The 25,006-nt window shown below is 43.4% G+C and overlaps 1 protein-coding gene across 7 annotated transcripts in view; it reads left to right on the top strand.

The window, feature by feature from the left end:
• The window catches only part of PPFIBP2 (PPFIA binding protein 2), a 164,003-nt gene that overhangs the window by 41,171 nt on the left and 97,826 nt on the right, over positions 1-25,006 (top strand). For 6 of the 7 annotated variants that reach the window (XM_058663441.1, XM_058663443.1, XM_058663445.1 and 3 more), the window contains one exon: positions 24,224-24,438. The exons of the other annotated variant lie outside the window; for it this stretch is intronic. In XM_058663441.1, coding sequence (XP_058519424.1) covers positions 24,224-24,438 — 215 coding nt within the window. The remainder of the gene's footprint in view (positions 1-24,223; positions 24,439-25,006) is intronic. 7 annotated transcript variants of the gene reach the window in all.

Here is a 25,006-nt window from a genome sequence, read left to right as displayed (position 1 = left end):
GAGTATAACCTATCAAGATTGTAACAGGTAACTTACAGACAGCAGACTTGGATCTGCATTAGACATTAGCAAAAACTACAAAAACATACAGTGGGATCCAAGAGCAATCCTGACAGCCTCTTAACAGGAGGTCATATGCACAGAGCAGGAGGGGACCCCAAAGTGGAGCAGGAGGACAGGAGGAGGCTTGTATCCCAACCCTGGAGACTCCCAGATCCTCACCAAAGACTATCAGTATGGGCACCAAGGACTACATCCCAACTGCCAAGGAGACCATGGGGAATTGGAGTGCCCTCATAGGCCAAGAACTCTGAGGTCATCCATTCCCGCTTGAATCTACCACATGGGATGGAAGAAGCCCAGATCCTTCCTCCCTTCGGGACTCGGGAGAGGAGCTTTCTCTGGTCCTTACTTAGTTCCAACTTTGGATCCCCACCCTCTCTTGCAATGACCATTAGGGTCACTCGGGAGTACCCCCCCCTCCAAAAAAAATTAGATCAGATAGACAGAGACCAATAAGGAAAGCTTAGAACAGACAGGAAACAGCTTAGACTCACATATACCTTACTAGGTAGGACATAAAGATTAGTTACTCCTCACTAAGGTATTGAAGATTTCTCTGCACACCCCGCCTAAAACTGTTCTGCTCCTCAATTGTTAACATATGGCATGTTTGAGTTAGAAGCCTGTTTGGACTATCCTAAAATTCGTGAAGTTCAGTAAAAATCATACTTGAATAGTATAAGCTGCTGAATATAAAAATGAAAATAGACACAAGACAGCTGAATAGGACCCTATAACAATACATTTTAAGGTGTATAGCAGCCAGTTGTGTATAAACTAAAATTGAAATGTCAATGAGGTAGTCACAGAAAGTGGTAAAGAACTTGCATTTTCTAACATATTGGACACTCAGTACCATGTCAGTTAATTTCATGATGTTGTAAATTGTTGCTGAAGTTGTGTAGTGACTTTTTATTGGCGGGGATGATATTCTGCCAGCTCTACTTTCAGGTCAGGGATGGTCTCCCAATGAAACTGTTGAATTTATCTGGACAATAAGATGCTGGACTGTCTGCATGGTCCATGCCCACAGTGAAGGAATCATGACTGGACATGAACTGTACTACTGTAGCAATATGGAGGGGAGGGCATGGGGAGGGGTTGGGGGAATCACAGAGCCTATGAAACTGTGTCATAAAACAAAATTTAAAAAAAAATAAAGTCTGAGACAGTTAAGCGACATGTCCTTTGCTGATTTGTAGGGAGGAATACTGCAGCCAAATTTAATTCAGATTCCAGCTCTGTGCTTCAGTTTAGTCTTACTTAAGTGGGAAAAATAATAGTACCCACTTGAGAGGGTTTCTTATGTTAACACGTGTAAGATGCTTAGAGTAATATCTGGCACATAGTAAGCACTATGAAATGTCAGCTCTTAATGAGGGACAAAATAAGGGGAAAAAACTCAACATTGAGTCTTTTCAGAGGACATAAAGTTCTCATTCAGGCTTATGTGTCTCAATCTGAGTTTTTTGGTCTTCATTTGTGTGCATTCATTTCTGGATTTATCAGACCTCTAGCAGATTGATACAAAGTCTGCTGATTGCCCTGTTTCTGTTCTTGCCTTCTTACATACAGACTCACTTCCATGGAGCATCAGAGCAATCTCCCAAATGTTAATTAAATCGTGTTACTAATAACAAAACTCTTCCGTAGCTTTCTGTCTTAGGATAAAATCTAAAGTCCTCATCATATAGAGCAATTCGTGATGTCATCTGGCCTTGGCTGCCTTTTGTGGCTGCAAGTCTTTCACTTTCCCTGGTCTTGTCTCACTTTGGTCTTCTGCACTGGCCCTGGTGCTTGCTGGCCCTCTCCTGGAATGCTCCCTTCCAGATGTGCCCAGGTTTCTGCTCTGATTTCTGTGTGTCAGAAGGCTTTCCCTGGCTCTGTCCGGCTAATATAGCATCCCCACCTTACTTTATGTTCGTATCCTGTTATGTTTCTTCATGGTATTTATCACCCTCTGGCCTATAGCATTCATGTTTGTCTCTATTTATTGTCTGCCTGCTGTACCAGGATACAAGTGCCAAAAGGACAGAGGCTCTGTTGCTGTACCTACAGTGCTGCCACTGGTCAGTATTTGTCACATGTACAGAGGTGCTTCAAAAGAATTCATGGAAAAGGAAATGTGAGAAAAGGTTTGTTTTGGTACAAAAATAACGTAATCATTGGAAAACTTTCTCATAATATGCATTTGCCGTAAGCTTTCTAAAGACTCCGTGTGTACTTTATTTACTTTCAGAATAGTTTCTCTTTGTCATTAGTTAAGAGGCTGTTACTGATTTCTGTGTGTATCCTCTATCTGGCCACACACTGGACCTCATTTATTATTTTCTCTGTGTGTTTCTGTGAGTTTTTCTTTTTGGAATAACATAACTAATTTGCTTAGCTATTATTCATTAAAAGGATTATAGTTACTGCCTGCCCTCGTTTTTTTAAAAAAATATTTGTTTATTTATTTGAAAGGCAGAGTTAGAGACAGGGAGAGGGAAAGAGAAGGTAGTGGGGGAAGGAAGAAGTTTGCCATCCTCTGGTTCACTCCCGAAATGGCTACAATGTCCAGGGCTGGACCAGGCTGAATCCAGAGCCAGGAGTTTCATCCCTGGAAGTTTCATGAGTGGAAGGGACCAAAGCACTTGATGCATCCTCCGTTGTTTTCTCAGATCATTAACAGGGAGCTGAATCAAAAGCAGAGCAGCCAAGACTCAAAGTGGTACTCATATGGGATACCAGCACTCAGGTGGTAGTTTAGTCCATTGTGGCACAGCACTGGCCCCAGAATAATGGTCTCAACATTTACCATTTCATACTACTGTCAGTATTAACACAGGTAATGTACATAGAATGGTGCCTGTCTTGGAGCCAGTATTGTGGCATAGCAAATTAAACCATGGGCTGAAATCCCATCTAAGTGCCAGTTCAAGTCCCAGATTCTTTTTTTTTTTTTTCAGATTTATTCATTTTTATTTCAAAGTCAGGTATACAGAGAAGAGGAGAGACAGAGAGGAAGATCTTCTGTCCAATGATTCACTCCCCAAGTGAGCCGCAATGGCCAGTGCTGCGCCAATTCGAAGCTGGGAACCAGGAACCTATTCCGGGTCTCCCACATGTGTGCAGGATCCCAAGGCTTTGGGCCGTCCTCCACCACCTTCCCAGGCCACAAGCAGGGAGCTGGATGGGAAGTGGAGTTGCCAGGATTAGAACCAGCGCCCATATGGGATCCTGGCATGTTCAAGGCGAGGACTTTAGCTGCTAGGCCACTGCTGCCGGGCCCAAGTCCCAGATCCTTTACTTTCTATACAGCTCTCTGCTAATGTACCTGAGAAAGAAGAAGGAAATGGCCTAAATACTTGGACCCCTTTACTCGTAGGGACATATGGAAGAGTTGCCAACTCCTGACTTTGACCTGGTCCAGTCCCTGCCATTGAGGCCATTTATGAAATAAAAAGCAGATGAAAGATCTCTTGCTCTCGCTCTCGCTCGTCTCTTCTTGTCTCTCCTTCTCTCTTATACACACACACACACACACACACACACACGTATATATTTTTAAAAGACTTAGTGCCTATTTGAAAAAGGGCTCAGTTGGTACAAGTTGTTGTTTATTCAGATGATGCCAGTATTGATATTTTTATTAAATATTACTAGTGTTATGTTCAAATGATGCTAGTATTAAAATTTTTACAACCCAGTCATAGTGCTCAAAGATGGCAGCACTAAGATCATCAGAGTTTCTTCATACTTTCCTGAATATGTATGAATGTGTGTATGTATTTTAGTAGTTTTTACTTATTTGAAAGGCAAAAGGGTTAGCATTATAGCACAACAGCTTAAGTAACCACCCTTGATGCCAGAATCCCAATGTGAAGAGCCCATGTGAGTCTCATTGCCCTACTTCAAATCCAGCTTTCTGTTAATGTGTCTATGAAGGCAGAGTAATATGACCCAAATGTTTGGCCCCTGGATTTCTCCATGGGTGGGAGACCACTTATGATGGAGCTCCTGTTTCCTGGCTTTGGCTTAACCCAGCCACGGCTGTTATAACCATTTGGCGAGTAAATCAGCAGTTGAAAAATTGGCTTGTTTCCTTTCAGATGAATACTTAATATTATTTTTAGAAAAGCAGAGAGGGCTAGCAAAGTGGCTCAATTGGTTAATGCTCAGCCTGCAAGCTTTGACATCCATATGGGTGCCATTTTGTGTACCAGCCACTCCAGTTTCCATCCAGTTCTCTAATTATGGCTTTCAAAAGCAGTGGAGGATGCCGTAGAGCTTTGGGATCCTGCACTTTTGTGGGAGACCCAGACGAGACTCCTGGTTTAAGATCAACTTAGCTTCAGCTTTTGTGGCCATTTAGAGAGTGAACCTGTAGATCAAAGCTCTTTCTGTCTTTCCTCTCTGTAAATCTACCTTTCAAAATTGAAAAACAAGAACATCAACAAAAAGAAAGCAAGCAAAGCAAAGAGACAGGAGCAGATAGATCTTTTATCCACTGATTAATTTCCTAAATGTTCACAACTATCATGGCTGGATCGGTTTCAGTCTGGAGACTGAAACCCAATCTCAGTTTTCCATGTGGGTGGTAGTGATCCAAGTTCTTGAACCATCATATGCTGCCTCCCAGAATGTGTATTAGAAAACTAAATTGAAAATAGAAGTGGGAAGTGAACTCAGACACTGTTGGGTTGCTTTTATTTTAGTGTATGTGGCTATCATATCTGGGAAAAAAAATTCAATGGGAGGAGGAAAGAATACTGTTTTGTTATTTACTCTTCCTTAGCTCTAAATCCCATTTCTGTTCTAAGCAAGGGTGACACCGCAAAAAGTAAGCTTGAAACTCATGATTTAATACTGTGATGCCACAGATGTACAGAAATGACATTTCTTCGTGAGTATTTAAGTCTGCCTCTATTTTCATATTTGCTTGAGATTAAGCGGTGTAATGGAATGACTACTAGCAAAACACAGCTGCTTTTGCATCTGTTGAAAGACTTAAACATGAACGCAATGACTATGTTTCTTTTGCTTTTTGAAAACATATATTTCCATGGAAGACATTTTTGTGGGTTCCCTATACAAATAGTAATTAGTGATAAGTAAACATAGAATCCTACTAAAATGGGCAAAATTCCTTTGATGATTGTTTATAGTCATAGCACTACGTAACAAGATATTTTGCTTTTTAAATTATTCTGAAGTATGCAGTACCTTTCCAAAAAAGGCGCACATTGGATATGTGATTATCAATGTTTTTATAGTTGGTCTTTAAAGCAAAACAAGTTGTCTGTCTTCCCTAGTCAACACAAAGAGTTCAGGTTAATGTCACTCCTGTAAACAGACCAGAAATGCTCTGAGAAGACATCCTAATGTACTGTCCTGCAAATATAGTTCGATGGCCTTCATCTCAAGTTGGTCAGCGATTTTGGAGGTGTGATAGATACTGGTTCTTATAAATGCAAAAATAAATGCCTTGTAAGCAAGAAACAGAACTCTTTACTGTAATGAATCCTTGCAAATGAATGGGTGTATCCCAGGTGCACCTGAGTTTGATTGGAACCCCCAAAATGTTGGGAAAGAAAATTCAAAGGACATGACTAATGACAACTCCACTTAGAACATCTGTCAACAATGATTTGTTTCTAATACAAAAGGCCATTATTGCAGCTTCCGGCAGTATGTTAACCTTTGATCTAATCTTCTTCCTGATTTGTGCCTGCGATTCTGCCTGCAAATAACACTCTAATTAAATTACAATATCTACGGTCGAAATTGACCTATATATAGCTTAATGACATCTATGTGGATGATCCAGAGCAACTGCCATAAATGCTAGTTTTGCATATTGTTTAATTTGTAGATTAACAGGTTCAGTGTCTAATCTATCCAACCACTCTGATGGAGGTCCAGAGCCATGTAGAACAGAGAGCCACTTATTCTGCCCTGCTGTGACAGGTGTTATTCATGCAACTATCTACAAGCTTGTACTCATTGATGAGCATAGTCAAGAGGAGTCTGTTTTATGACAGTCCAAGGGGAGATTGCCCTGTCTGCTGGATCTCTCTGCCAACTCTGATTATACTCTGGGTTGGTTAAAAGTGTGTGTGTTGGCGGAGGGGAAGACTATGAGGGTAGAGAAAGTTCTGATCAAGTAGAGGTGATTCATATTGCTCATGAATGATGTCAGTTGTGGGGTGGAAGACTGATGATGAATCTATGCTTTCAATGGTCCTTGGTTGATCTTGTTCTCTGCTCACTGAGGGGGATCAGCACAGAGCAGATATCAGTAATAGACTTGTGGAACTTAAACTTGCCTGTTACACAGATTTAGGTTGCCAGAGCCCCACCATGATTTTGTTCAGGAGGGAGTTGTAGTAGGAATTCAAGATGTCCAGGAAAGTGAAATGTCAAAGACCATCTTTTGTATAAAGATGTCAGAATGGCCACTTGGCAAATTGCTTTCAGTAGCTTTCTTTCTTGTTATGAAGCCCACAGCCCATTCCTCTTAGGGAGTGTATCCTCATTCTGTTAACTGAGACTTTGGATTATACTTTAATCTGTTCTTCAAAACTTGCTATAGAACTTGGTGCGATGGCCCAGGGGCTAAATCGTCACTTTGTACATGCTGAGATCCATTATGGGTTCTGGTTTATACCCCAGCTGCTCTACTTCTTACCCACTCCCTGCTTGTGGCCTGGGAAAGCAGTGGAGGATGGCCCAAAGCCGTGGGACCCTGTACCCTTGTGGAAGACCCAGAGGAAGTGCCTGGCTTTGAATCAGCTCAGCTCTGGCTATTGCGGCCACTTGGGGAGTGAACCAACAGACAGAAGGTTTTTCTCTCTGTTTCTCCTCTCTGTAAATCTCCCTTTCCAATGAAAATAAATCTTAAAACAAACAAACAGGCAAACAAAAACTTGCTGCGGTTTGAGGAGCTGAACTCCAAAGCAATGTGGACTTAGTGTTTTTCTTGTTGGAGGATTTTCTTTCTTTCTTTTTTTTTTTAAGATTTATTTATTTTCATTACAAAGTCAGATATACAAGAGGAGGAGAGACAGAGAGGAAGATCTTCCGTCTGATGATTCATTCCCCAAGTGACCACAACGGCCAGTGCTGCGCCAATCCGAAGCTGGGAACCAGGAACCTCTTCCAGGTCTCCCATGCGGGTGCAGGGTCCCAAGATTTTGGGCCGTCCTCAACTGCTTTCCCAGGCCACAAGCAGGGAGCTGGATGGGAAGTGGAGCTGCCGGGATTAGAACCGGCGCCCATATGAGATCCTGGCATGTTCAAGGCGAGGACTTTAGCTGCTAGGCCACGCTGCCGGGCCTGATTTTCTTTCGTTTTTAGGCTTTAATTTCATATTATTTGAATCTTGGAAAGTTATGTTTTACTAAAAATTTTCTTATGTGCTCTTTCTCTCTATTTTGGATTAATTTTGCCAGAGATTATCTTCTTTCATTATTTACAAAGAATTTAGCATTCTTTTAATATTCATTGTGTTTATATATATATACACACACACCCACACATATACTCATGAGAGATAACCATCTATCTCCATGGGTTCTGCATTTATGACTTCAAACAACTGCAGATTGAAAATGTGAAGGGGGGTGCAGCATGGTGACATAGCAGACTGACCTTCTAGCTGTGATGCTAACATCCCACTTAGATGCTAGCTTGAGTCCTGGCTGATCCACTTCTGATCCAGCTTCCTGATAATGGCTTGAGAAAACAGCGAAGCAGGGCCCAAGTCCTTGGGCCCTTATACCCATGTGGGAAACTCAGAAGAAGCTCCTGGCTCCTGGCTTCAGACAGGTCCAGCTTTGGTTGTTGTCGCCATTTGGGGAGTGATCCCATGAATGGAAGATCTCTGTTTTTCTGTCTTCTTCTCTCTCTTGCTATAGCTCTGACTTTGCAGGCTTTGGGGTATGAATCAGTGGATAGAAGCACTCCTACTCTCCAATTAAAAAAAAAAAAAGCATATAGGATATGCATATGTTATGTGCAAATATTGTTGCATGTGAGAACTTGAGCATCTTCAGGTTTCAATATCTGCGGTAGATCCTAGAATCAATTCCCGTGGATTCTAACAGACAGCTTTATATAAGATCTATCTATATATAGCTCTATTATGTATATATAGAAATGTTTCATTTTTATATTCACCATTTGCTGTTTACTTTGTTGGTTTAATCTGGTCTCTTTCAAAACCTTTGAAAAGTAAAGAATAATATATATTTTAAATTGACTTCTAGCTTAATTATATTATGGTCCAAATGGGCTCTATATTTATTCTTTGAGATTTATTGATACTTTATGACATAGACTGGAATATTGCCATGATTTTTCATTGAGATTCCATGTGTGCTTGGAGGAGTCTGGTTTTCTAGGTGTTAAGTAATTTTCTCTATTTGCCCATTATACTCAATTTATTTATTAATTTGTTTGAGTCTTTTCTTACTTTTTCTGTTTGCTTGATCTATTAGCTTTGAGAAAAGTTTACTAAAATTGTAGTGTTAGGTGGTAAATACTTTCTTGTTTGCTTGATCTTTTTAGTTTCTGAGAAAAGTTTACTAAAATTGTAGTGTTAGGTGGTAAATACTTTGTTGTAATAATTATGGATATTTTGCCTTATATATTTGGAGCTGTACTTTTATCATGAGTATATCTTTAGAATGATATCTTTATTGAGCGTGGAATTGTCTTTCATCATCATTCTTCATCTCTAGTAATGCTTTTTGCCTTCAGGAGCATCGTGCCCAATGTTAATGAATTTGTTACAGCTTTCTTTTGCTTAGTTTTTTCTTGATATTATCATTACCTATTCTTTTCTGTGTACTTTGTTTTAGGTATATTTTTTGCCAATGGGATGAAAATTTAATTTTAGGATTTTTTTTTAAAGATTTATTATTATTATTATTGGAAAGCCGGATATACAGAGAGGAGGAGAAATGGAGAGGAAGATCTTCCATCCGATGTTTCACTCCCCAAGTGAGCCGCAACGGGCCAGTACGCGCCAATCCGATGTCGGGACCAGGAACCTCTTCCGGGTTTCCCACGTGGGTGCAGGGTCCCAAAGCTTTGGGCCGTCCTCAACTGCTTTCCCAGGCCACAAGCAGGGAGCTTGGATGGGAAGTGGAGCTGCCAGGATTAGAACAGGCGCCCATATGGGATCCCGGGACTTTCAAGGCGAGGACTTTTTAGCCGCTAGGCCATGCCGCCGGGCCCAGGATTTTTTTTAAAGACTTATTTCTTTTTATTTGAAAGGCAGATTTACAGAGAGAAGGATAGACAGAAAGATCTTCCATCTGCTTGTTCACTTCCCAAGTGGTTACAACTGTTGGAGCTGAGCTGATCTAAAGTTAGGAGCCAAGAGCTTCTTCTGGGTTTCATCCCCAGATGCAGGATCCAAGGCTTTGAACTGTCATCTGCTGCTTTCCCAGGCCATAAGCAGGGTGCTGGATGGGAAGTAGAGCAGCCAGGACACTAATCGCTTCCCATGTGGGATCCTGGTGCTTACAAGTGAAGGATTAGCCAATTGAGCCTTTGTGTTAGCTCCCCCCCACACACTTTTTTGGGGGGTCTATTTTGTCCCCAGCTATAGGCAACTGCCTAGGTTGCATTGTACCTAGGCAAGTGTTACACAACTGGGAGAAAACCAGCTAATAGCTGGCAGGCATCCTGGGCCGGGTTAATGCCAAATACGTGTTAACCATACCAGTGTGCCAGCATAGTTGCCTATTGTATTTTTTTGAAGATTTGTTGGGAGAACTCTGAGGTCAACCACCCCCATTTGGGTCTACCATATGGGATGGAAGAAGCCCAAATCCTGCTTTGCAGGTTCCAAGGTCATTGGAACAACAACCAGGATCCTTGAGCGGTCCACAGAAACAGAACAGTAAACTTCCTTCAGGACTAGGGAGAGGAGCTTTCTCTGGTCCTTGCTTGGTTCCAACTTTGGGTCCCCACCCCCTCTCGTAATAACCATCAGGAGTGCTCCAGAAACCCCTCAAAACAAACAAACAAACAAAACGAGAATAGATAGAGAACAACAAGGAAAGCTTAGAACCAGACAGGAAATGGTCGGCGGGGATGCACTTATACCTCACTGGGTGGGACACAAAGATTAGTTACTCCTCACTGGGGTATGGAAGATTTCTCTGCACACCCCTCCTAAACATGCTCTCCTAAATTGTTGACATACATCCTGTTAGAATCATAGAGTTAGACCACCCGAAAAACAGGTTCAGCGAAATCATGCTTCAATGCTATAAACTGCTAAAGACTAAAATTAAAATAGGCATGAGACAGCTGAATAGCAATCTAAGCCATTTTAAGGTGTATAGAATACGGCTGAATGTAAACCAAAATTGAAATGTCTATGAAGAAGTCACAGGTTGTGGTTGAGAACCTGCATTTTCCTATTAACATATTGATTAATCAATACCATGTAAATTAATGCCATAATGTTGTAAATGGTTGGAAATATTATGTTGGGACTTTTAATTGATTGGAATGATACTCTGCCGGCTCTACCTTCAGACCAGAGATGGTCTCACCAAGAAACCATTGAACTTACCAGGACAATAAGATGCTGGACTTTATGCTTGGTAAATACCTCCAATGAAAGAATGTCAACTGAATTTGAACTATGGAAATGCAACAAGGTGGAGCAATTCACCGTGGGGGGAGGGTATGGGGAGGGGTGGGGTGGGGATCCCAATGCATAAAAAAATGCATCACATAATGCAATGTAATTAGTTTTTTTTAGGAAAAAAAAAAAGGAAATGCAATTAAAAAAAAAGAAAGCAAAAAAAAAAAATAAAGATTTGTTGGGGTAGATGCTGGCATGCCAGCATACAGGGTCTGGATACCTGTTTGTGAGTATGCTTGGGCCCTAGGTAGGGAGGCAGGACCCCAGGTTGGCATAGTACACCATCAAAGGACTAGGCTTGGAGATTTGCATGCTTGCAGGCATGGAGGGGAAGGCTGTGCATTGCTTAGAGAAATTGGTCTGGAGATGTGTGGGAGGGAGGACTGCTGAGGAAGAACATGAGAGATGAGGAGTGATTTCTGGGGGACTTGTACCACCTGGACTACTACTCTAGCAGGTAAATGAGGGGGCTGAGACTGGATGGTTTAGAGGAAGGAAACCTTTTGCAGCCAAACCAATATTCCTGCCCGTGTGGGAGACCTGAACTGGGATTGCTGCTAATAACCACTACCAACCAGCCCACACAAAAGTCCTACATGGCAGGGCTTGGCTACAGTACCTGCCAGTGAGTGTCAGGGCAGGGTGTGAACCATGTTAGACTGGGCCATAACACCAGCATGCAAGAGAGCTAGGTCTGGGAGCATATTCTGTGGGAGATCACGAATTCACTCCTGTGGGACTGCCATACCAGCTGATTTGCTCTAGGGCTCGGGGTGGTGATGGGCTGAGCTAGTCATGACCATGTAACTCACCGAAACTCATGGTTACTGGGATTGGGAATAGGCTGGTCTGGTCTAAGCTGTATCACCCAAGAATTGAGTGTGCCGTGGGCCAGGACACAATATCTGCTAGTACACACAAAGGCTGAGACTGGGGAGCATACTGTGCAGGGTAAAGGCTTAGCACCCACTGGCATATGTGAGATCTGAGTCTGGGAGTGGACCTGGTGGGGGAACTTGGTATCTCCCCTGGTGGGCTGAAATTTCTGCTGGTGAGCAGATGAGTCAGGGTTGGGAGTTGGTCAGGCCAGGCCGAGCTGTTTTACTTGTCGGCAGGTGTGTGGTTAGCTATGGTGGTATAGGCTGGGCAGGACCAGGCCAAGCCTAGTGCACTGGCATGTACAGGAGCCAGGCTGGGGTGCAGGCCCTGTTGAGTTTGGCTAGGCTTTCACACCTGTTGGTTTTCATGAAAACCAGAGATGGGGACAGACTGGGCAGGGCTTGACTGCCACATCCATCAGTGAGAGTTGGGACTGGGTGCAGGTGGGGCCATGCCAGGCTGTAGTATCTGATGGTAAAGCCCAAGCCAGGTGATAGGTTATGTTGGACTGGGTTGGAGCAACCACCAGCATGTACAAGATCTGTGATTGGGTGCAAGTGTGGTTGGGGAGCGAAGGGAACACCCCTGCACTGCTACGGTTCCCGATGTTGAACACAAGAGCCAGAGCAGGGATGGCAAACTGGGTTGGACATGGCTGCAGTATCCCTCAGCAAGGGTGTGGACTGGGTCTAGGGTGTGCCAGACTGGGCTAGGCTCTAGCACCCACTAGTGCCCACAAGAGCCAGAGTTTGTGTAAGATAGACTGGACTGGGTCTCTGCACCCCCTGAGCCACGTGAGAACTGAGTCTGGGGGTGGACAAGGCATAGCTGAGCTGTTAACACTGAACAATAAGAGCCAGAATGGGTGTGGGCTGGTTAAACAAGGCCACGTATCTGCCAGGACAGGAGGTGGGCCAAATCAGGCTGGGCCAAGAACCCACCAGTGTGCATGAGACCTGTGACTTAGAAGTGACCTGATAGAGGAGTTTGTGGAATTCCTTTGTGAGGATATAGTCCCTCAGGTGAGCACAAGAACCAAGGCTGAGAATAACGCAGACCAGGCCAGGTTAGGCACCCACTGGCATACGTGTGGGGTCTTGTCTGGGGGCGGGCCAGGCTAGGCCAGTTCATAACACCCACTGGCAAATGTGAGGACCAGAATGGAATGCAGGGTAGGCTAGGTTTGGTTACAACACCAACCAGTTCACATTAGGTCCAGGACTAGGGGCTAACTGAGATGGGATGAGCTGCAGCACCCACCAGTATGAGCTGAAACTGGCGGCAGGCTGGGCTGAGCCAGGCTGCAGCACCCACTGCTGGATGCTGAGGCGAGGTGAGCCATGCCAGGCTTGGTTACAGCTACCACCATGTAAGACCCAGGATGGGGGTGAGCCCAGGAGAGGGGCTGGGAAGGGCTCCTCTGCGGGCAACTACTCCCACTGGTGAGCATGAAAGCTGGGACTAGGGGCAGATCGGGCTGGACAGGGCTACAGCACCCATTGACTTACATGTGAGCCAAGTTAGGGGGAGAGCCAGGCTGGGCTAAGTAACTGTATCCACTGGTACGTGCATCAGCTAGAGCAAGTGCAGGCTGTTTGGGTTTAGCTGGAGCATCAGCTAGCAGGTGCTGGAACTGGGGGCAAATCCTGTCAGGCTAGACTGCAGAACCACCTGAAAAGTGCAAGATCCAGGGCTGGGAGTGGGCCTTGTAGGGAAAATGTGAGCACCTCTCCAATGGGCTGTAGCTCTCACTGGTGAGCATGAGAACCAGGACAGGCTGTGGCACCCACCAGCATGAGTGTGGGCTGGATAGTGGGGTTGGTTGGGCTGAGCTAGGCTCCAAAGCCTGTGGATGTGTACGAGAGCTGAATGGGATGAGTGATAGGCTGGACAAGTCTGCTGCATATACTGGTATGCACAAGACTGGGGCTGAGGGCAGCTAGTGGGCACTATTGGGGGTCACCTTGGCTAGGTTGCAGGTTCCGCTGGTGTCTATAAGGGTCAAGTGTGTGGTGGGCAGGGTTAGGCTGGGCCGCAGCATCATTGGTTTATAAATGAGATGGGGTTAGGGACAGAACTGACCAGGTGACTGCAACTACCAGTGTGTGTATAGGATGATGTGAGTGATTGGCTGAACTGGACCCTGCACTGGCTGGCACACACAGGACTCAGGTCTGCGGTCATCTGTTTTAAAGTTTCTAGATCACTGGACTCAGAACTCCAACCACAGTGAAAATCTTAGGATCCATGGTCAGAACTGGGTCTTAACTGTTGTTTGAGCCTGTGCAATGTACATGGGGGACAAGACAGCCAGTTCATTGAGGCCTGTAGAGTACATCTAGTGTCATGGAAGGCAGAACAAATTAGGCAACTGTCCTGGCTTTGACACAGAGTATCTGGGCAAGTGGAAACTCTAAGGTGGACTATGTCAGTCAGTGGACCATAGGATTTCCTCAGTCTTGGAGCAATGAAATAATCAGCATTTCAAAACTGTCAAAACTACTTAATTAGTACCCTCAGGGCATGCTCCACATCTGGGACCTGGGATGACATCAGGTACCGATGCAGTTGGGCTGCTGTGAACAGCTCTACCCGCTTCTCTATTCAGTTTTCCCCATTCCTTGATCCTCCCCACCCTAATTGGTGATCCATATCACTCTCAACTATGTGAAAATCAACAAAAATAAAAAGAGTTTATTATTGAAAACTTATATAAATGTTCTATAATTGTAAAAATCAAATAGTATATTTGTAATTACATCAATAATATATGTTAATTACATGGGAAAACAAACTGTTCCAGGAGAAAAAAAAAAGAGGGTTTATTTTGTTTATTTGAAAGCAGAGTTATAGAGAGAGGGAGAGGAAGGGAGGCAGAGAGAGAAAGAGAGAGAGCATGTACTTCTGTCTATTCTTTAGCTACCCGGGTGGCCTCAATGACCAGCACTGGACCAGGCCAAAGCCATGAGCCAGGAGCTTCATCTGGGTCTCCTGAATGGGTGACATGGACCCAAGCACTTGGCCATATTCCATTGTTTTTCCCTAGTCATTAGCACTATATGGGAAATGGAAAAATCTCGCGCCCAAACCAGTGTCCCTGTGAGTATGAGAAAACCCTGGCCAACTTTTAGTTTTTAATAAATTTGCTGATGTTCTGTCTTTTAATTGATTCATTTAATCCCAGGCATATGTTCTTGCTCATTTATGTGAATATTCTCCAGCTATGTGATTGTTTCTTGTTTTGTTCTATACTTTGCTTTCTTGTATTGTTTTGAAACACTAACTTATCTGTGGGTCATTTAATTCCAGATCCAAAGTCAAGTTGCTTTCTTTGAAGTGGATGTTTTTCTAGTTGATTTACTGAGACTGGTGAGACTGGTCCTTCTGCATCCTGATTTTATGCAGAGGTCTTCTTCAATCTCTCTTCTTGCTGAGGCCCTAACCTTCATTTCCTGCCCTATCTAAGCATGTCCAGTGTTAATTTTTCTTTTACATTGTTCTGTTAATCCTAGGTATTAGGGCACACATTTGCTTATTTGTTGCATAGTGTATGTTGCTATTTGAGTTGTTTATTTTAAAGGCAGAGGGACAGAGAAGAGGAGAGTTGAGGGAAGAAGGGAAGGAAGGAGGGAGAGAGAGAGAGATCTTCCATCTGTTGTTTCACTCACCAAATGCAAGCAACAGCCAGGCCTGGGCCGGACTGAAGCCAGGAGTCAGGAATTCTATCCAGGTCTTCCCTGTAGGAACTCAAGAACTTGGATCATGGGCTGCTGCCTTCCAGACACATTTGAAGGAAGCTGGCACTGCAGTATGAGATATGGGCCTTCCATCTGGCAGCTTAACCTTCTACACTAGAACACCCACCTCTTTTTAAAATTTTTATTTATTTTGTATATGAATGGCAGATTTTACAGAGAGAGGAGAGTCAGAGTGAGAGGGTTTCTATCCACTGATTCATTCCTCAAATGACTACAGTGGCCAGAATGGAGCCAATCCGAAATCAGGAGCCAGGAATTTCTTAGGCCTCCCCATGTGCAGGGGCCTAGGGATTTTTTTTTTTAAAGATTTATTCATTTTATTACAGCCAGATATACACAGAGGAGGAGAGACAGAGAGGAAGATCTTCCGTCCAATGATTCACTCCCCAAGTGAGCCACAACGGGCCGATGCGCGCCGATCCGAAGCCGGGAACCTGGAACCTCCTCCGGGTCTCCCACGTGGGTGCAGGATCCCAATGCATTGGGCCGTCCTCAACTACTTTCCCAGGCCACAAGCAGGGAGCTGCATGGAAAGTGGAGCTGCCGGGATTAGAACCGGCGCCCATATGGGATCCCAGGGCTTTCAAGGCGAGGACTTTAGGCGCCTTGCCATGGCGCTGGGCCGGGGGGGGGGGGGGGCGCGGGGGGGGGCCTAGGGATTTAAGCCTTCCTCCACTGTCTTTGCAGGTGATAAGCAGGAAGCTGGATTAGAAATGGTGCAGCTGGGTGCCTGGTGTGGTGGCCTAGAGGCTAAAGTCCTCACTTTGAACATGCAACAGGATCCTATATGGGCGCTGGTTCTAATCCCGGCAGCTCCACTTCCCATCCAGCTCCCTGCTTGTGGTCTGGGAAAGCAGTCGAGGACGGTCCAAAGCCTTGGGACCCTGCACCCATATGGGAGACCAGAAAGAGACTCCAGGCTCCTGTCTTTGGATCCGTGCAACTCCAGCCATTGTGGTCACTTGGGGAATGAATCATCGGATTGAAGGTCTTCCTCTGTCTCTCCTCTTCTCTTCTCTGTATATCTGACTTTGCAATAAAAATAAATAAATCTTTAAAAAAAAAATAAAAGAAATGGGGCAGCTGGGACACGAACTGGCCCATGTGGGATCCCAGTGCTATAGCTGAGGATTAGCCTGTTATACCACTGTATTGGCCCAGTGCCTGCTCTTTGTGTTTGTTTTGTCTCCTTCTGTGGTGGTAATTTTCACCTGTGATTTTAAATTTTCACACACGTATGTGTGTGTGGGTGTGTACACACTAATTTGTGTGTACACTAATTTGGGATTTAATAGTAACTGGGTGGCCAAAACTTGACACTGCATCTGTGGCATGCAGACCTGTAGTTTTGATCTCTTAGAAGGTATATGTACATGGATGTGTGCTTTTATAAATATGCAGGTGGCTCCCAGCACACTGTGTGCTTCCTTGCTGTAGGGTGGATTTTTTTAAGGCCATTCTTGATGAAAGATACTTGTGCCCACTTATACTGCTATCTTTCCATAGGGGTCTTGCTTTAAGTTTATTGCTTTGGCTGGGCTTTTTTTTTTTTTTATGATACACTTCTATAGATTCTTGGATTTCCCATTTCCCTTGTCGCTGTCCTACAGCGATGGACTTGGTGCATGGAGCCGATAAAACATGCGTGGACTCTGATGGTGGAAAGCCAAAGTTTATTAGTGACTTCAGACTTTATACACTGAGGGTCATATGGGATAAGGGAGGAGGTATTGAGCTTATCAACAAAACCCATCAGCTGTTTCTATATGTTTGTTTGGAACTCCTTTTGTTTTGTATATTCCACCAAGTGTTCTCATTCACATGCTGTCCACTCAGCTGTTCTCATACAAATGATATATCCAACCAGTTATGAAAAAGGTACCTGTTTGTTATACAAATATTATCCAATCAATTGTAATCCTATGCTCTCTGACCTTCCAGTGTCATAATGTCCTCTACACTCCCTCCCAAAATCCCCTCCTCCTCACTGCTGATTTCCCTTCTAGTATTACAATGGGTAGTCCTCCATGAACAGTCATAAGTCCATCATTCCACTATTGAAATGTTTCCTGACATTGTGGGAATGGACAGTGTCAGGGAGTCCAGCATCCTACTGTCGGGATATGCTCAGCAGTTTTACTGGGAGTCCATCTTTGGTCTGGATTCAGAGAGACATGCTATATTATGTTTCCACATCTGGACATGTCAGTCTCCACTGCACTTCTGTTGTATTTCTCCTTAAATACAGATTGGCTGGACTTTTATAACCCGAAGCCCCAGCTCCAATTCAGGGTCCTTCCTTTTTCTCCATTTTTGCTCCAGAGTCAACCTGAACTTACTTTACCTTGAGACCTTGAGATTGCTTTTTTTTTTTTTTCTTTTGGCACCCGAGGCTTCCCCTCCCCATGTCCGTCCACCCCTCCCCCCGCCACTAAAAAAAAAAGGCCCTATCCTTTTCAGTTTTTCTGTTTGTTTATTGTGGTGAAGGGAACACTTGGCAGCTGGATCTGTCCTGTTGCCAGAAGTCTCCCCCTTAAACACTAAATTCTTTTTCTAGCGTATCATGTGGCCTGGTTTGAGGTTTTCTGAAATGATTGTTCCATGATGATATTATCAGTGTCATTTTCTCTCTTCTACCTATGCAAGCTTATTAAGTGTCGGAGTCCAGCTCCGGCCCGGGGTTCGGAACTTGTGAAGTGTGCGTGGAGTCGGCGTAAAGAGAGAAAGAAAGAGACGGACCACTAGGATTCCATGATGATTGTGGACCATGCAATAAAGCAGTCCGCTTTATTTATACAGAATCAGTCAAACTCTGGCTCAGACTTTCTACGTCATGATCAAATGGGTGTTGCTAAGGCCAATTCTGCTGTTTGTTTCAACTAAGGCAGGATGTTATCCATGCTGGCGCCTATCAATCAGTAACACATTCCTACTACAATCCTCATTCTACAACTGGTCTTGAATCAGCTAAGGGAGGAAATGTAACACAGGAGGCAGGACCCAAAGATCAAAGAAAGAGGGAAAGAATGGGTTTCCCCTATACCTGGAGACTAGCACCCTTGATTAGCATAAGGTCAATGGAAGAGGATTCTAAACAAAGGTAACTGCTATGCCTTTGATTAGCATAGGATCAAAGGGGGGAGCCGTGGCAGCAGTAGTGAGAAACCTCACTGCTAAAAGCAACATCAGCAACATCAGCTTCCAAGCTGGCACAGATACCGTACATCAACTGTTAACTCCGCAGAGGCAGACAATGCCTAAATAAATTACAGAAATCTCAGTGGGATAGTCCGGTGTCCATGCAAAGGGAAGCGTGGCTGCGTCCAGGTGGTCAAAGCTACATCTGCCGGAGCCCTGCCCAGCGGGGAGTTCATTGCGGCCCTGCGTGCAATAGAACAATGCTCCTCACACCTTCCTGTCTTCCACATCCACCACAGGGACCCCCGCAATCAAGGACACAAGAATGCCAGTATTGACTCACTCACTTCATGCCCAAAGAAGGGCTTGAATTCTCTCAGATGGCCTAGTATCCTATAGATTTCAGTGAAACCTAGAATAGCTATGCAAATTAAAATGCCACACTTGACTTTCTCACTGTTTTTCTTGTTCTGCAGATTTAAAAGGAATTTGAAAGTTTAAAAGGAAGGTTATGAAAGTAATGAACATTGATCTGTGCCAACACTTTGCATTTTTTATATGTGTGCTTGTTTATATATGTGCTCGCATATGTTTTAATCATACTTTTCTTTGTACTGAATGGTGTAAGGCTAATGTTTCCTAATGTTACGGAGTCTTCAGTTGTTATTTTCTACTTAGCTATATGCATTGTATTCTTTGAATGATCCTGAAATTATTTACTCATCTATTTGGGGACATTTCCCCTACTGTTTCATAATTAAAACACTGCTGAGATCATTCTTAAATATTAGTCTTTGACTCCATGAATGATTATATTCCTTTCATTAGATTTCTAGAAGTGCAATTGCTAGGGCAAAAGGCATGAATATTTTTACTGTATCTTGACTAATTGCTTTTCAAAAATAGTGGATAGATTTGTATGTTTCTTAACAGCATGGGAGGTGTCTGTCTCCCTACATATTTGCCAACATTGACTATTATTGCATTTTCAACTGTAAAAATTTTGTAGGTGAAAAACTGAGTATCATGTCAGATATCCTACTTATTTATTATAGGGTAAAGATTTTGTGTTTTCTAAATTTGATTCCTATTTTGTGTGTAGGAAGTGGATTGGAACTTTTTCTTAGTCGTGTGTGAAGTTTCTTTTTACACTGCCGATGTACTGATCCTTTGTTGTCATTGTTACAACTAGGCTTTGCTGGCTGTACTTTGTCTGCCTTTTTTTTTTTTTTTTTTTTTGGTAATATCCAAAAGTTGCTTTTATGTAGTTCTACTTAATGATCTGTTATGGAATGCTCAGTTACTCTTGGGTCTAGCAGTGTTCTCTATTCCAATTTTGATCTTTGTATTTCTAAATTTTGTTCTTATAATTAAATACAATGTCTTCATTTTTCTCTAAGGAATTCCAGCAACATATTTTCATAGTCTATGGGCAAGTTCCCAGGATTATACTTCTCAGGTTGTCTTTAACTATTTATGTTGTTTGTTTTACTGGGTTATAAACTACTGTAAAACATAGCATCTTAGTGAACATCTATCATGTCTTAGTTCTGTGATCAAAACTCATAAATGATTTACCTTGGTGGTTCTGATTTAGGATCTTTCAGGAGGTTATGTTTAAGACATCAGTTGAGGATGGGGCTTGGGTGGGGAGGTGTTTGGCATAGCAGTTAGAGCACTGCTTTGGGGCAGTGTCATCCCACATCTGAATGTCTGGGCCCAGGTCATAACTCTGCTTATGATTCGAGTTTCCTGTTCTTGTATACCTTAGGTGGTGGCTCAAGTGTTTTGATCTCTTCCACCCATATGGGAGACCAGGAATAAGGTCTGACTAATGACTTCAGCCTGGCCTAGCCTCGGTTGTTGTGTGCACTGGACAATAAACAGGTGGATGGCAGATCTCCTGTCTATCTGTGTGTGTCTTTCTCTCTCTTTCAAAGAGACAGAGAGAGAGAGAGAATAGAGGAGAATGGAAGAAAGGAAGAAAGGAAAGGTGGAAAGATATCAGCTGGAGCTACAGTCAGCTGGAGGCTCAGGTGGAGTTGGCCAATTTGTTTCCAGGCCAGTTAATTTACATGACTGTGGAAGGACTCAGCTTGATAACTATTGGCAGGTAGCCATAGTTCTTCATCAAGTATACTTTACCATAAGGATAATTGAGTGTCCCTGTAGCAGAGCAACTGGCCTCCTGTACAAGAGATGTAAGAGAAAACAAGGCAGAAATTACTGTCTGTTTATGATCTATCTTTGGAAGTGACATTGCATCACTTCTGCCATATCCACTGGCCACACAAAGCAGCTTTGATATAATATGGGAAGGAACTACATAAGAAGTATGGATATTAATGGGCCCAGTGGCTTTAGCCTAGTGGCTAAAGTCCTTGCCTTGAATGCACCAGGATCCCAAATGGACATCGATTCATATCCCGGTGGCCCCACTTCCCATCCATTTCCCTGCTTGTGGCCTGGGAAAGCAGTTGAGGATGGCCCCAAGTCTTGGGACCCTGCACTTGTGTGGGAGACCCGGAAAAAGCTCCTGGCTCCTGGCTTCAGATTGGCTCAGCTCTGGCCGTTGTGGTCACTTGGGGAGTGAGTCATCGGACGGAAGATCTTCCTTTCTGTCTTTCCTCCTCTCTGTATATCTGACTTTCCAATAAAAATAAAAAATAATTAAAACTGTAAGGAATTTAAAAAAGGAAGTATGGATATTAAGAGATTCCTTGGCAGCTGGTTATCATATTCTTAGTCTAGGAGAAGAAATTTAGAATCATTGTATTTCTCTTTATATAATACCTCTCTCTTCCATATCATTTTGTCATTCACAGCCTAAAGTCCAAGGATAGCATTGGAAAGCTTGTTTGATTCTGTAATCTATGATCATATTTGACTCTGGGGCCCTGTTGTCACTCCATTGCAAGTAACTAGGGAACAATTTACATATTGCTATTTTTGTCTCCTCATTGAGCACTTAATAGTTGTTGATTTTGATAGAGTAGTAAAAGGAATAAGAGGCAAAAATAAAAATTATTTTATGCATACACATATATACCTGTAATGATAAACATGATTATGTGTGCATATAAATGCAATGCATACTCTTGAAGTAGTGGGGAAGAAGCCCAGAGCTTAGGATCAAAGAAAGGAAGAGACTTATTCAAGCGTACCCAGTGATAAAATGTCAGTGAGGGGGTGGACATTTGGTATAGTGTTTAAGAGACCACTAGAGACCTCACATCACATGTGAGAGTGCCTGGCTTTGAATCCTGGCTTAGAAAAATAATTATTTTTATCTGATAGAGTTTCAGAGAGAAGCAGAGACAGGGAGAGAGGTCTTCCATCTACTGGTTTACTCCCCAGATGGTTGTAGTGACCAGAACTGAGGTGATCTAAAGCCAGAAGCTTCTTCCAAGTCTCCCACATGGGTGCAGGGGCTCAAGGACTTGAGCCATTTGCTACTGCTTTCCTAGTCTATTAGCAAGGAACTGAATCAGAAATGGAATAGCCTGAACATGGACCAGGGCCTTTATGAAATGCCAATGCTGCAGACAGAGGCTTGGCCTACTATGCTGTGGGGCCAGCCCCTGGGCATCACTTCTAATTCTAGCTTCCTACTAATGCTCCTGGCAAGTAGCAGGTGATAGCTCAAGTACAGTACATGGGTCCCTAAAACCAAAGAGACACATGTTGAGTTCCTGGTTTCTACCCCAGCTGTTGAGGGCATTTAAGAACTAAACCAGCATATGAGTGATCTCCCGTCTCTCTTTGTTTCTCTGTCTGCCTTTCAAATATATGTTTCTGAATGTTTTAATGTCTTTCGGTATATCCTTTAGCCTGATACATCCTACATGCATGAAGTGTGTGTGTGTTTATATGTAGTACACATCTGTATGTATGTTGTTTGAAATGAATGTGTGTCCTGAATGGAGAGGGGATTCCTCAGTGATTGCCTGGAGAGTGAAGGCCTTGCTCTGCTTGTGTCTGTTTTCTTCCCTGAAGTTTGGCTGTGATTCTTCCCAGTCCAATCCAAATTGTGTTTGTAGGAGCCAGAAAGTGCTGATCATACTTCAGAATGAGGGTAAATTGGACAGGTCCCCAGATCCCCAGAGCAACTGTCTTGTTTGTGGGTTGTGATCTATGATTCCCTTCATCCTTCATTTTTAGAAAGCCAACTAGTAATCAAATACTGTAGCAACTGTTTCCTTCTGTGTGGATTTCTGTCTCCCAAATTGCCTGGTATGTGGTAGGTTGGCTCCTAGAAAAGTGACCTGAGATTGGTTGTCAGGTTCATAGTATACCCATCAATGTGGTGCTCTTACCACATTTTCCGAGTCCTGATTTCAAAAAATTTACCATGTTAACCTTAGAAACAATCCAAGTGCCCTAGGAATGCCTTCATCTATTTTCTGATTTTTTTTTTTTTTATTGTTGAAAAATACCAAAGCAGGGAAAACCTTTGTTTGTGTTGCCCCAGTTTGGGTTTGAAAACTGTATACTATACTTAATAGAAAGAAGACTTCTTGGTTGTCATTATTAAGTTATGGAATTTAGAAAGGGGAAAACGGTACTGTTTGGGGCATATCAAATGAGAACAACTGACCGAGTATCCCAAATCTCTGAGGAAAGCCAAATGTTTTCTCTGTTTAGCTGTCATTCAAGTTTATGTTCAACCGTTTGGGTCAGATTCCATATCCACATCTGGAGGATAGAGGGCATGATGATTGGAACTCAACTGAATAGGACATGTACTCTGCTCTCAGAGGCTTCATAGCCCTTAGAATAAGATGATATATGGTTCGTAAGTAATATTTCATGCCGGTTTAAAACTCATGAGTAGGTCAGGGGATATAAAAATCTCTTAATCCAGAATATCCACAAAGATTCTAATTCACTAAACACTCACTAATGTAAATATAGTAATTGTTGTCTATTGCCATGTAATGAACTAACCCACAGAGGCTTGAAACAACCATCTCCCTTTATTTCTTTAGGATTCTGTGACTTGGGTACAGTTTAGCAGAGACAGCTCCTTCCTGTTCCACAGGATGTCAGCTGGAGAGGCTCATCTGAGACTGGAGGGGCCAAAAATGGCTTTGTTTATATGTCTATCATTGCAACTGGTGTGGCTGGAGCAGTTGGAGCTGCCTTTCTATCAGGATAGCTGGAGTTTGTTACCAGTAGTCTAGGTCAAAGAGAAGAAAGGTAGAAACTGTAGGCCTTTGAAGGGCTGGGCCCAAACATGGCGCAATCACATATACTGCAGTCTAGTGACCAGAGCAAGTCACTGGACCATACCAGAGTCAAGATTCACTTCTTCATGAGAGGAGTGTTATAGACGTATACAAGTGGGAGGGATATTTTTGTGGCCATTTATGCAATCTGCCACATTAGCTCAAAACAAATAATGTTTATCTAAAATCTAAAGAGTAGGATCTTATTGTCTCGAGTAGCACATTTGTGGTCATTGTCAAGGGCTGGCTGTGTTGTCTAAGTGTGTGCTTCGTATATGAGTCTCAGTAGGCATAGTCCCCTATCCCTGACTATGCTTAGCCCAGTTTAAATAAAGGTGATTTCTGCAAAGATTGCATTGTGAGTTATTCTGCCAAGACAGAAGTGGTCCTCTTGGCTTTTCATCTGGTCCTCCTTCCCCTTTCTGTTTACTGCCTTTGCTCTTCATCATTTCTTTGTCCATGGAAACGTCTCTGCTCACTGAGGTTCCCACCTCTCTTTCTTATTTCAGGCGCTAAAACAGGTGCAGATATCAGTGATGGTACCTGTGATCCTGGATTGTCTTCTCCAGCCTCCTACATGAACCCCTTCCCAGTGCTTCATCTCGTTGAGGACTTGAGGCTGGCCCTGGAGATGCTGGAGCTTCCTCAGGAGAAATCAGCCCTCTTGAGCCAGATCCCTGGCCCAACAGTTGCCTACATAAAGGAGTGGTTTGAGGGGAGCTTGGTGAGTAAGCCCATGGCCTGACTGGGGAACACAATCATGGAATGCAAGAAATGGTATCATGATCAGGGCTGTTAAGACGTCCAGCCTTTTCTTGTTTCTCATCCAGTTTTGGTCAGACCCTTCTAAATGATCCTTCCCAGCAGGAGTGTAGACCCCAGTCAGCCAGCTTAAGCTGAACTCTCTGTTCCTGTGGTCTGTAGTCATTACCTCCTGGGAAGAAGCTAGAACTAAATAAGGGTAAACCTGGGAGGCAGGGATTGTGACATGGGAGTTAAGACACCGTCCGCAGTACCACCAACTGATATTGGCACCAGTTTGAGTTCAGGCTGCTAAATTTATGATCCAGATCCAAATGCTCATACATGCACATAGGAAAGCAATGGAGGACAGCCCAAGTGCTTGAGCCCCTGAGCCCACATAGGAGACCCAGAACAAGCTCCTGCCTTCTGCCTGACCCACCCCTGTACATTATAGCCATTTAGGGAGTGAACTCGTGGATGAAAGGTATTCTCTCTCTCTCTCTCTTTCTCTCTGTAGCTCTACATTTAAAATGAAGTGAATGTTAAAA

The sequence above is a fragment of the Ochotona princeps genome, chromosome 4 (genome assembly GCF_030435755.1).
Source record: "Ochotona princeps isolate mOchPri1 chromosome 4, mOchPri1.hap1, whole genome shotgun sequence".
NCBI classification, from domain to species: Eukaryota; Metazoa; Chordata; class Mammalia; order Lagomorpha; family Ochotonidae; genus Ochotona; species Ochotona princeps.
This window is presented reverse-complemented; position numbering and strand designations above follow the sequence as displayed.